This window comes from Rhinatrema bivittatum, chromosome 2 (genome assembly GCF_901001135.1).
Source record: "Rhinatrema bivittatum chromosome 2, aRhiBiv1.1, whole genome shotgun sequence".
Classification (NCBI taxonomy): domain Eukaryota; kingdom Metazoa; phylum Chordata; class Amphibia; order Gymnophiona; family Rhinatrematidae; genus Rhinatrema; species Rhinatrema bivittatum.
This window is the reverse complement of record NC_042616.1, coordinates 51,864,177-51,877,867: the sequence shown is the minus strand read 5'-3', so window position 1 is coordinate 51,877,867 and position 13,691 is coordinate 51,864,177. Positions and strand designations below refer to the sequence as shown.

Sequence of the window (13,691 nt, the reverse complement as noted above, 5' to 3'; positions counted from 1 at the left end):
TTAACTGCAGCTTACCATCCAGGTTAAAGAGAGCAAATAGTCCATTAATGGCTATTAATCAATTTTACTTAGGGAATAGCCACTGCTATTAATTGCATCAGTAGCATGGGATCTTCTTAGTGTTTGGGTAATTGTCAGGTTCTTGTGGCCTGGTTTTGGCCTCTGTTGGAAACAGGATGCTGGGCTTGATGGACCCTTGGTCTGACCCAGCATGGCAATTTCTTATGTTCTTATGTTCTTATGTTCTTTACCCTACCTTTTCCAGAGCGGACTTCCCCAACAGAAGCAGGCAGTGCTGTCCCTGAAAAGAGCTGGTCTGGATACCTCAGCAGCTGCATCAGTCTGCAGTCGCTCAGTCAGTGACCCCGCGACCATCATGTTTAGGTTAGCTATGAGCAGAGCGCCAGCTGGCAGACCTTCTGCTCCTCAGACCTGCTGCTGTCACTTTCACTCCGTCACCACAGGATTCCCCCAAAATAATATTTTCCATGCCGTGCATGGTAAGGGAAAACGGATAGTGTTCCTCTAGTTGCTGCTCTCTCTGGGCTTCTGAATTCAGGGTGCAGTTTCACACTTTAGTGTAATGACTGGGAAAGGCAGAAGCTGCTCTGCAGCAGTCACTATTTGTCCTTGTTGCTGCCACCTGTTGACTCGGAGAGCTCATCCACTAGCCAGCACGAGATTCCCCCACCACTGTCTGAAATCAAATCATCTGACAAGGAGCTCATCTTGCTCCCGATATTTTCACCGTAACCCTGGCAGGGAGGCTAACAGGCACTAGGGATTGTCCGATAGCCACCTGAGAGTTAGCGGAAGGAAGGGACGCTCGACTACACATTCCCAGTCTCCAAATGGTGACTGTGCCCCTGCCTATCCATCATACCATAAAGGCTGTATGGCCTGGGGGTTTTCACAAAATTCCCCTGGAGACACATAGAGTGGGGGAAATTTTGACTATCACGCGTTGTTTGCAATGCGCGCAGGAAATTTCAGGGCATGTGCGTTGCACTCAGCTTTCAAAGGGAAACCACCCACACTGTTTCCCATTGAAAATTAGCAAGCGCTAAGTACATGTGCTGAAAGCGCCCACCTGCTACTCCTGTGGGAAATAGGACGGGGTCAAAATAGCACGCAGAGATTTGAAAATCCGAATTGTGTGCACCGTCTTTACTCCCCCAACCAAAACAAGCCCGCGGGAGCTCTTCTTTCTAACTCGTTTAAAAGTAAATACACATGCTGTGCAAAAATGCTTTATTGTCAAAAAGCGACTGCATCTGAGGGCGTTTCTTCACTTTCTTTTTAAGTTTTCACCCTAAAAACGCTAAAGAGAGTGGTCAGCTGTTGCATGAGCACAGGATCCCCTAGGGACTGCTAAGCCAGCAACGCACGAGGACTCTCTTGTTCGAAAAACCAGGTTCGTTATTGAGAGTTTTATTCATTTTAATGCACAGAATTATTTTTGGGGTATTTCCCCTTCATCTGTGGGGTTTGACCCCTTTTTTGTACTGGCTGATTTGACGTTAAGGAGGGTTACAGAGCTTCAACACTTGGCGACAGGTGCAGATAGAAAGGGGGACAGAGACACGTTCACATAAATCAGTTGAGGAAGAACTTCTTAAAGACCTCCTTGCCCTCAAAACCCAGGCACCCCCTTACCTCTGGGCAGCCGAGGGTGCTGTACGGGCAGTATGGGGAGCACTGGACAGTGACACTGGGCAGACACTGGCACACCTGGCACTGGCCCGACCTCCACCGCTCACCGATGCCGTGGCTCCTGCCGTGGTATTCGCACGTCTCGCATGGATCCGTCTGACACCTGTGACGGGGAGTGGAGGGGGGGAGCAAGGGTCAGGAGACTTCCCATGTCATACATCATGCAAAGGTCTCTTCCGGACTTCCCACCCAGCGACTCTGTGCACAGCGCTTCAGATAACCTCACCTTGCATATCATAACGGATTGAACCAACTACCACGGCCCGCTCTTTTCCCAGAGAACACAGTCTGAGCTGTGAACACACTTTCACAGTGCAGTGACTCAGAGACCGATATAAAAAAAAAAAAAAGAGCCTAAACTGAGGCACCTAAGCTAGCCAGCTATTTTCAGTCAGACTTGCGATCCTAAATTTTCAGCTGAAAATGAACCCACATTTAGACTCCTACATTTAGGCCTGCAATTCATGTGCCTAGAGGTAGGCCCCTAAGTGAGGCACCTGGTACTGAAAATCAGCTCTTAACTCTTTTTTATCCCCTGCCGATAACCACTTTGATTTCCCTAAATGTAGGGGGCCTAGTGCAACTAGGAGTCTGTACTTAGACACTGATTCAGCCCTGGTAAATGTTCAAAAGGGACAATTTAGGAGTCTAACTCCCAAAGTTAGCAGCCTAAAACCTTTGAAACTCAGCCTCTGAGTGTGTAAAAAATGTAGCTAGGCAGAGCGGAGCTGGCCATCCCAGAGCAACAGGTCACAGGAAACTGAAAGGTGTTCCCAGAGAGAATCCACATTGCATTCGATGTGGGTCGTGAGCCGGCGTCAGAAAGGGCCATAGCGCACCTGCCAGCAGTGACAGATCTGCCAGACCCTTCCGGCCCTCAAGACATATAAAATTAGCCATCATGCATTGTGTCTCATGAAGCCTCTGGCAGCACTTTAAGGGGTGGATTTTAAAAGCGTTGCTCATGTTAAAAGCCCCGTATACATGCGTATAGGGGACGCACATGCCATTTTAAATGCTGCAAGTTTCGCGTGCGAGTAAAAAAGAAGGGGCAGAGCTGAAGTGTGTCAGGGGCATTCCGGGGCGGGGCCCGAATTTACGCACATAAATCCGAATTTTAAATCCAGTGGCCGCAGTGTGTCTCAGGCTGTTAGTCCCGCATGTTTACTTCTGCTCTTGTTGAGGCGTTAAGTCTGCATAAATCTTTGTTTATGCCTAAAGCGACTAGATGAGGGGGTCTGGGTCAACTGGTGGGTGGGGGGGGGGGGGCAGAGTGTAGGCTGAAGAACCAGAGGGGTCTGGATGACCTCCAGATGGACTGAGCAAACTGGTGGGCTAATTGGTAAAACTGGGAATGTCCTTCACGTGAGCATGTTTTAAAATCCGCTTACCTGTGAATGTTAAAGCTGACAAAGCCCTAAGGAACGTATGCGAATTATGTTTGCTCGAGTAACAGTTTAAAATTAGGAGAACACATATGCACAACAGCTGTAATTTTAAATCATTATTTAGCATAGAACTGCGCACATGATTTAAAATCCCAGCGTTACTGAGGGCTTGCACACGCTCGTTTTAAGGTTACCGTCCGTGATCTTTGCGCCAGTTTCGCTGCAAATTGCAGTCCGGGGAAAGGTGCACGATAGCATGCAGGCACATCTGCAAGCACTCGATATATTCTCCCAGCACTCTTTACCTGCAAGCCTCCAGGGGCTGAAATCCACCTCATGGCCCTTTCCTGCAAATATTGCTAGTTGCAGTGATATTTGTTTTTGGACAGAACGCTGTTTGAAAGTTTTATTGCAACAATCAATTTACAGATTGGTATATTGACTCTTACTGTGGTGAGAGTATGTTTACAACATAAAGCCCCTGATGCAGCCTTGTTGGCGAAACTCAGTTCGAGTCGGGCATCTCTAATAAAATCTTCCATGGTGTAAGGTAGTCCCTTTGTTGTTTTTTGCGTTGGCTACGTGGGACCGCCTTCCGATTTGTTTTATTGGACCTCAAAAAGGAGCACACCAAAGGGGGGCTGCCCCTGTGGGAGCGATCAGGAGAGTCAGGAGTAAGGCATTTTTTTCACGAGGACCCGTTGTTTTCTGCTGCGACCCACTCTCAGGGGTGGGTCTGGGATCATAGGCACTGACGGTATTGTTTATAAGCAGGATGGATTTTTTTTTTGGGGGGGGGGGGGGGTGGGCGGTACTTGAGAGAGAAGGTATTTGTATTTATATATGCTTTTTAATGTTTTTACATTTGATTCAGCTCTCCCCTCGGTGAGAGTGAAGGTTTGGCAGGGCTTTATGTTATGGTTTGATGATTACTGTATTGTAACTTGATAAGTGCTGTAAACCGCCTTGGGACACCTTGTTGTAGGGAAGGCAGTCCCTAAATATAATGTACTGTGATAATGTAATAGTATTTATGTTTATTGTCAGCCTGGTTTTTGATCTCCCAGTACTCTCCACCTGGAAGCCCTGTGGTGGATCCCCCCGGCACTCTCTACCTCTACCTCTTGGTAAATCCCCGACTCTCTTTGCTTGTGAGCCTTATGGTGGATCCCCTGCCACACTTTCCCTGCGGCTCTCTTGGTAGAACCTGCGTTCCTTGAGAGCCTTATCGTAGATCCCCCCCAGCATCTTTTCCTGGCACTTTTTACCTGTGAGCCTTGAGGAAGATCACCAGCACTCTTTACCTCCTCGTGGGATCCTTCAGCACACTATACCGGTCAGCCTTCTGTTCTATTCTAGTTTAGGCTTACTTATTGCCTTCTTCCCCAAAAAGAAGACCCAAGACGATTTACATAAAAAGACATCAGTACAGCATAATACATTAAAAATAATATAATACATTAAAAAATACAAACATCAATATAGCAATGATAAAACAAGCACTAATACTGACTCAAAATCCCAAAAATCAACCCAGCACATCCCCTATTCCCATTGGGTTGTGGTAGATCCCTGGCACTCATTACCTGCGGGCCTTGCGGTAGATCCCCCGGCACTGCTTTCCATTGCCAAGTTTGCTGGGATTGTTGGGGCTACGGAAAGACCACTGGATGCTCTGAACTCCACAAGGACCTAGGCACTCCCCCCAAGGAGACCACATGGACCAGCCACAATGTACTGGAGAGGAGAGTAGGAGAAAGGGCAAAGAGCAGACATTGATAACAGTGAGTGCTTAACTAAAGACATCTCCAGTGAACTGCAAGGCCCAAAGCACACTCCACTCCCTCTACTGTTCCACCTCATTCTACTCATTCCATTCCCTGTACCATTCCACTCCTCTGACATTTACACTCTCTCTACACTTCTTCCTCCTCACTCCACTTATTCTATTCCCTGTAGCATTCCATCCCTATGACATTTACACTCTCTCTACACTTCTTCCTCCTCACTCCACTTATTCTATTCCCTGTAGCATTCCATCCCTATGACATTTACACTCTCTCTACACTTGTTCCTCCTCCCTCCACTTATTCTATTCCCTGTAGCATTCCATCCCTATGACATTTACACTCTCTCTACACTTCTTCCTCCACACTCCACTTATTCTATTCCCTGTAGCATTCCATCCCTATGACATTTACACTCTCTCTACACTTCTTCCTCCTCCCTCCACTTATTCTATTCCCTGTACCATTCCATCTCTCTGACATTTACACTCTCTCTACACTTCTTCCTCCTCACTCCACTTATTCTATTCCCTGTACCATTCCAGCCCTATGACATTTACACTCTCTCTACACTTCTTCCTCCTCACTGCACTTATTCTATTCCCTGTACCATTCCATCCCTCTAACATTTACACTCTCTCTACACTTCCTCCTCCCTCCCTCCACTCGTTCCATTCCCTGTACCATTCCACCCCCTCTGACATTTACATTCTCTCTACACTTCCTCCTCCCTCCCTCCACTCGTTCCATTCCCTGTACCATTCCACCCCCCTCTGACATTTACACTCTCTCTACACTTCCTCCTCCCCCCCTCCACTCGTTCCATTCCCTGTACCATTCCCCCCCCCCTCTGACATTTACACTCTCTCTACACTTCCTCCTCCCTCCCCCTCCACTCGTTCCATTCCCTGTACCATTCCACCCCCCCTCTGACATTTACACTCTCTCTACACTTCCTCCTCCCTCCCTCCACTCGTTCCATTCCCTGTACCATTCCACCCCCCTCTGACATTTACACTCTCTCTACACTTCCTCCTCCCTCCCTCCACTCGTTCCATTCCCTGTACCATTCCACCCCCTTATGACATTTACACTCTCTCTACACTTCCTCCTCCCTCCCTCCACTCGTTCCATTCCCTGTACCATTCCACCCCCTCTGACATTTACACTCTCTCTACACTTCCTCCTCCCTCCCTCCACTCGTTCCATTCCCTGTACCATTCCACCCCCTCTGACATTTACACTCTCTCTACACTTCCTCCTCCCTCCCTCCACTCGTTCCATTCCCTGTACCATTCCACCCCCTCTGACATTTACACTCTCTCTACACTTCCTCCTCCCTGCCTCCCCTCGTTCCATTCCCTGTTCCATTCCCTGTACCATTCCACCCCCTCTGACATTTACACTCTCTCTACACTTCCTCCTCCCTCCCTCCACTCGTTCCATTCCCTGTACCATTCCACCCCCTCTGACATTTACACTCTCTCTACACTTCCTCCTCCCTCCCTCCACTCGTTCCATTCCCTGTACCATTCCACCCCCTCTGACATTTACACTCTCTCTACACTTCCGCCTCCCTCCCTCCACCCGTTCCATTCCCTGTACCATTCCACCCCCCTCTGACATTTACACTCTCTCTACACTTCCTCCTCCCTCCCTCTACTCGTTCCATTCCCTGTACCATTACACCCCCTCTGACATTTACACTCTCTCTACACTTCCGCCTCCCTCCCTCCACTCGTTCCATTCCCTGTACCATTCCACCCCCCTCTGACATTTACACTCTCTCTACACTTCCTCCTCCCTCCCTCTACTCGTTCCATTCCCTGTACCATTCCACCCCCTCTGACATTTACACTCTCTCTACACTTCCGCCTCCCTCCCTCCACTCGTTCTATTCCCTGTACCATTCCACCCTCTCTGACATTTACACTCTCTCTACACTTCCTCCTCCCTCCCTCCACTCGTTCCATTTCCTGTACCATTCCACCCCCTCTGACATTTACACTCTTTCTACACTTCCTCCTCCCTCCCTCCACTCGTTCCATTCCCTGTACCATTCCACCTCACTCTACTTTTTCCACTGTTTCTGCTCTTCCAACTTTCTCTACTGTTCAGCCTCGCTCTTTCTGCTGCTCCGCCTTCCTCTAGCCATCCAGCTCCCTTTAGCCTAGACCCATCCACCTCGCCTTTTTCTTCATTTCCCCAGTCTTTCGCCACACTCTACAAACTCTTTGTTTGCTTCCAAGCCTACTATCTCTTCACTGATCCTATTCCTACTGAACAATAATATGCCTCTCCTCCCTTTCTCTCTCTAACTTATCTCTTTCCTCTGGAACTATTTCTGACTCTTAAGACAGCTGTGATCTGTTCAAATCTACAAAAAAAAAAAAAAAAATCCTTCTTTAGATCTGGACACAGACTCCTAGCATCGTTGTGTCTCATGAAATAGAAAATGATGACAGAGAAGAACCACCTGCTCTGCCCTGCAAGTCCATTGATTCCGGCTTACATGTGCTGTTACAGCTCTTATGCAACATGTGGAGAGCTCCCTTCCTAATAATAATTCATTAATTAATACATTTTGAATATTTAGTCCACCTTTGCAAGGGATGCTCAGGGCAGCTTTCAGCATTATTACAATTCAGGTACAGCACGTCGTTTTGTTTATTTCAACACGATAACGAGAGTATTAGCTCCCGAAACTCAGTCCAATAAACAGGTATCACCTGATAAATATATTTTTTTTGTTTCTTGACCTTTACAGGGAAATTTGGACGAGAAAGGCAGACGGAAAATGATGTCTTCCTCTTATCTCTGCGGCCTGGTCAGACCCACCTCTCCCCTGCTCTGGTCATGGACCTACCTGTGCACTCTGGGTTCCGACGGCACTGCTTGAGCTGACCTCCCTGGCACTTACAGATCTGGCAGTTCGCTTTCACCAGTTGCCCCGGCCAGTAGGTAACACCCTCCACTTGGCAGGGGCATTCTTCGGGCCGCACGCAGCGATGCTCTCCATCCAGCACCAAACCTTTCGGGCACCAGCAGCCTGAGAAAGCAAAGAACCCGGTTCAGGCCTCTGCTCGGCCCAGAGTGCGCTGGAACTAATGTCACCCACCGTGCACTAGGCCCGCTTACACGGGGAATTACCCAGCATACGCCAGGCCTGAATACATTCAGAATCACCAAGCGTGCACCAGGCCTGCATATACACAGAAATCCTGAAAAATGCAGCAGGCCTACATACACAAGAAATCACCCTACATGTGTAACAGAAATAAAAATCTACCTATATTATACTAAGCAGTGGATATCAGAGTTTGACAGCATCGTCAAAACTGGTCATTTAGCTGCAGTGCCTTGCAGTCAGAGATGCTGTATAATTTGCATTGGCCCCTAAATCCCGTCTCCATCTGGTAGCGCTGTTTACATGCTGCCGGAGAGGAGGGGAGCTGACCAGACCAGCACAGGAGTTGTTATTTCCCGTACTTGTTCATTTTCACATGGCAGTGAATCAAACCTTTTGTAACTGTAAGGTTTATGATCCAGTCTGAAAAAGAACTGAGGGAACTGGCTGAATGCAGAGAGAGACAAAAGTCCAGTTGCAGGAGATGGATAGTGAGTGGAGGAGGGGTGAGGGGTGAGCTAGTGGATGGTGGGTGTAGGTTGTTTAGGGGAGTGAGAAGGGGTGGGTAGGTGGATGGAGAGGTTAATTCGGGGGTTTTAGAGGATAGATAGGTGGGAGGAGGTCCCAGGGCGGCATCCATCTGGCTCGGAGATGGAATAAAAGTTAACTCACGTTTCTGGGGCTAGTGTTATTCTGGGGGTTCCTGGGTGCTGTGATCCACCTGGTCCAGGCATCCTAGGACCCCTACACCCAGGCACTCCAGGCCCAGGATCACATTGATGTACACCATCATAGCAATAGCCCCAGAAATGTGAGTTAACTTTACTCCACCTCTTACCCAGGAGTTAAATTTCCCACATTAAAAATAATGCGCTAAACTTTCAGGGCTTTAACACACCTCCCTACCATTGGGGAGTAATAGCTAATACCTTCGTTAACATACGATTTAACTGGAGGAGGGCGCACGCATATTTTTTTAATTCAAATCCCTATTAAATGGGGGTCACGTGATGCGCTGCTAGCAGGAGGCTGCTGCCGTGAAGAGCTCCCATGGCCTATGGTAAAAAACCTGTGAAAAGTAGCGATTTTTCTTTGCTGCAATGGCTATAACTCTCAAAGACTCGAAGAAAAGGTCTTTGCCATCTTATTGGGCTGACACCTAAACCTCTGAGGAAAAGTAAAGGTACTTGGCTAGAAATGTTGGGTTCTGTGGAGGATTCCATAATCGGAGGAGGAATGGCTGTTACCCGCCACCCGCTCTGGATACGACGAAACAGCTGCAGAGAATGTTTGAGAAGTTTCCCAATAACATAACAGCCAATACAAATACCAAGTTAGTTGTGGTGGTAGAAAAAATAGCAGAACCAGCGTCCAGAGCTCAAGATAATTCTACCCAGACTACAGAAACTCAGGACCACGTGGAGGAGCTGGAGATCTCCCTTACAGAGGCGAGGAGGAAGATCGATATTCTGGAGCGGAAACTAACAGCGGCAGAGGAAAAGCTTGATGATGTAGAGAATTGTGGGAGACGCAAGAACATTTGCACTATGGGTGTCCCGGAACAACTTAAAGGTACAGATGCTGTACCTTTAAGTTGTTCCGGGACCAGATCCAGAAGAGTCCAGGTATAGCCAGTTTGGGTGTGGCTCACTCAGTGGCTAGAGGTAGCTAACTTGTGAGCCAGCAGAAACAATACAGACTGTGCACAGCCCAGGAGAGGAGCCAACTGTTCCAGTGCAGATAAGATACTAGTTTTTGGAAATACTGCTCTGTGTTTCATAATCCCTTTTTATTCTAGTATTATAATCTGTGGTTCCTTGATATTGGTTTGATTCTGTATAGAAAACTGCTCTGTGATTTCAAATCCCTTTCTATTCCAGTGTTGTATACTAATCAGTTTGGTTTCTTGATTATATTGTATACTAATCTGTTTGGTTTCTTGATATTAGATTGTTGTAAGATTCAAAAAAGCCAAAAAAAAGAAAAAAAATTCCCAGTATCCCTCTTATTGTATAGCTGTCATATAATCTGTTCCAAATTGGGATATAAGTGCTGTGGGATCTTTTACTAGCTAAAGGACAAGAAAGTGTCTTGCCCTACCCAGCTTGACCTAGGTATAAACTGTTTAACTCCCTCCCACCCTACCCCTCTGCCCACCCACCCCTAGGTTTGTATTTCTAATGTAGTCATCCTAACTTCATAATAGGCAACCAGATAAATTAGTAAATTGATTATTCCTTAGGTGCACCAATCAAATAACTTACCTAAATGAGTACTATTCAATGCAACTGCTGTGGAGCCTTTATATTGAGGGTAATCATATGGAAACTTAAGGCTTGCCCCTTTTGTTCAAAACTCTCTACCTTGGAAAAGGAGCTGGATGACTTTAAAGCTGAATTAGCTTCAATAAAGAGAGTCTCAGCCACGGTACATTATTCAGGAAATAATTTCCACTTACCACTGAATAACCAAAACTCAAGAAAAAAGACATTTACCGTGGGCTCAGGTAGGATAAGACCTGTAACCCACAGACACCCATTATTGAAAGCTGTGCAACCCACAACTCTATCCCACCACTCACACAGGCCATTAAGGAACTTAAAAAGTATTACAGTGGGCTCTGGAAGAATAAGACCTGTGTTCCGTAGACACACACTGTATCAAGTGCAACAAGTACAAAATGCCTTCTCTGTATTAAATTCTGAAGAAGTCCTTGAGAAAAAGATTGAAATGTTATCGGAAAAGAGAGAAAAAAACCCAATGCATACAGAAATTCCAAATCAGAAACCAAAGGAAAAAGCTCACAGTGATGGATGACTCTGTCATCAGAGGCATTAATATCTTCCCTTGCACAAATGCAAAGAGAAAAGTGGATAACAAAACTCAACTAAATAGGTCACAAAAGGAGTCCAGGAACAGCAGTAACCTGAGCAAAGAAAGCTGGAAAGCTATGAGCACAAATGCTCGTAGTTTGGGTAATAAAATCCCAGAGCTGCAAGCCCTAATGGTGGAGGCAGACTTGGACGTTGTTGCAGTCACGGAAACATGGTTTACAGAATATCATGACTGGGATACGGCAATACCAGGCTATAACTTGTTAAGGAAGGACAGAGAGGATAGGAAAGGGGGAGGAGTGGCTCTATATGTCAGAAACAATATCCAAGCATCTGAGCTGCAAGGAACATGGGGCAAAGAAGAAGCACTATGGGCCGACTTAAAAAAAGATGGGGCATCCATTTTTATTGGAGTGGTTTACAGGCCTCCAAACCAAAAGGAAGAGCTGGACAGAGATCTGATTGAAGACATCCACAGGATAGCAAAGAAAGGAGAAGTGGTGATCGTTGGAGACTTTAATATGCCAGATGTAGACTGGAGAATCCCATCTGCAGAATCTAATAATAGTAGAGAAATAGTAGATGCCCTGCAATTAGCTTTGTTCAAACAAATGGTAATGGAACCCACGAGAGAAGGAGCTATACTAGACTTAGTGCTCACTAATGGAGATAATGTCTCAGACGTCCAGGTGGGTGCCCACCTCAGCACCAGTGATCATCAAACGGTATGGTTTAATATCACAAAAAGGACACGGAAAAGAAGCACAAAAACCCAAGTTTTGATGTTCAAAAACACAGACTTTGATGAAATGGGGAAGTACCTGGAGGAAGAACTAAAAGGCTGGGAAAACGAGAGAGATGTGGATCAACAGTGGACCAATCTAAAAGGAGCAATCACCAAGGCAACTAATCTATATGTTAGAAAAGTAAAGAAAAGCAAAAGAAAAATGAAACCTATCTGGTTCTCAAAGGAGGTGGCTGACAAATAAAGGCTAAAAGAACAGCGTTCAAGAAATATAAAAGATCCCAAAAGGAGGAACACAAAGAAGAATATCTGGTAGAACTGAGGGAGACGAAGAAATTAATCAAGATGACAAAAAGTCAAGCGGAAGAGAGGATTGCCAAAGAGGTAAAGAGTGGTAACAAAACATTTTTCAGATACATCAGTGAAAAGAGAAAAGTTCAAAGTGGTATAGTGAAATTGAAAGGTGGAAAGGATCAATGTGTGGAGAGAGACGAAGAAATGGCAGAAATATTAAATGAATACTTCAGTTCTGTGTTCACTAAAGAGGACCCTGGAGAAGGACCAACACTAGTTAACAAGAAACTGGAGGGGAATGGAGTAGATGTAACTCCATTCACAGTAGAAAATGTATGGGAAGAGCTGGTGAAACTGAAAGTGGACAAAGCCATGGGGCCTGATGAAGTTCATCCCAGAATACTGAGGGAGCTCAGAGATGTGCTGGCGGGTCCGCTGTGTGACCTATTCAATAGATCCCTAGAAACGGGAGTGGTGCCGAATGATTGGAGGAGAGCGGTGGTGGTCCCGCTTCACAAGAGTGGGAACAGAGAAGAGGCTGGTAACTACAGACCGGTTAGCCTCACTTCGGTGGTGGGAAAAGTAATGGAGTCACTGTTGAAAGAGAGAATAGTGAACTATCTACAGTTGGGAGAATTGCTGGACCAGAGGCAGCATGGATTCACCATTGGAAGATCCTGTCAGACAAATCTGATTGACTTTTTTGACTGGGTAACCAAGGAATTGGATCGAGGAAGAGCACTCGATGTCATCTACTTGGATTTCAGCAAAGCTTTTGACACTGTCCCGCACAGGAGACTGGTGAATAAAATGAAAAGCTTAGGAGTGAGTGCCGAGGTGGTGGCCTGGATTGCAAACTGGTTGACGGACAGAAGACAATGTGTGATGGTAAATGGAACTCTCTCTGAAGAGAGAGCGGTTTTAAGCGGTGTACCGCAGGGATCGGTGTTGGGACCGGTCCTTTTCAATATCTTTGTGAGCGACATTGCGGAAGGGATAGAAGGTAAGGTATGTCTTTTTGCGGATGACACTAAGATCTGCAACAGAGTGGACTCGCCGGAAGGAGTGGAGAGAATGAGACGGGATTTAAGGAAGATGGAAGAGTGGTCGAAGACATGGCAGCTGACATTCAATGCCAAGAAGTGCAAAGTCATGCATATGGGGAATGGAAATCCGAATGAACTGTATTCAATGGGGGGAGAAAGGCTGATGTGCACGGAGCAGGAGAGAGACCTTGGGGTGATGGTGTCTAATGATCTGAAGTCGGCGAAACAATGTGACAAGGCGATAGCTAAAGCCAGAAGAATGCTGGGCTGCATAGAGAGAGGAATATCGAGTAAGAAAAGGGAAGTGATTATCCCCTTGTACAGGTCCTTGGTGAGACCTCACCTGGAGTATTGTGTTCAGTTCTGGAGACCGTATCTCCGAAGAGACAGAGACAAGATGGAGGCGGTCCAGAGAAGGGTGACCAAAAAGGTGGAAGGTCTTCATCAAATGACTTATGAGGAGAGATTGAAGAATCTAAATATGTACACCCTGGAGGAAAGGAGGAGCAGAGGTGATATGATACAGACTTTCAGATACTTGAAAGGTTTTAATGATCCAAAGACAACGACAAACCTTTTCCGTAGGAAAAAAATCAGCAGAACCAGGGGTCACGATTTGAAGCTCCAGGGAGGAAGATTCAGAACCAATGTCAGGAAGTATTTCTTCACGGAGAGGGTGGTGGATGCCTGGAATGCCCTTCCAGAGGAAGTGGTGAAGACCAGAACTGTGAAGGACTTCAAAGGGGCGTGGGATAAA

At 46.5% G+C, this 13,691-nt stretch overlaps 1 protein-coding gene across 1 annotated transcript in view; it reads right to left on the bottom strand.

The window, feature by feature from the left end:
- The window catches only part of LOC115083210 (SCO-spondin-like), a 508,366-nt gene that overhangs the window by 368,585 nt on the left and 126,090 nt on the right, over nt 1-13,691 (bottom strand). The window contains exons 37-39 of the mRNA XM_029587016.1: nt 7,755-7,937; nt 4,688-4,838; nt 1,657-1,816 (exon numbers count right to left, since the gene is read on the bottom strand). Of these exons, the coding sequence (XP_029442876.1) occupies nt 1,657-1,816; nt 4,688-4,838; nt 7,755-7,937 (494 nt within the window). The remainder of the gene's footprint in view (nt 1-1,656; nt 1,817-4,687; nt 4,839-7,754; nt 7,938-13,691) is intronic.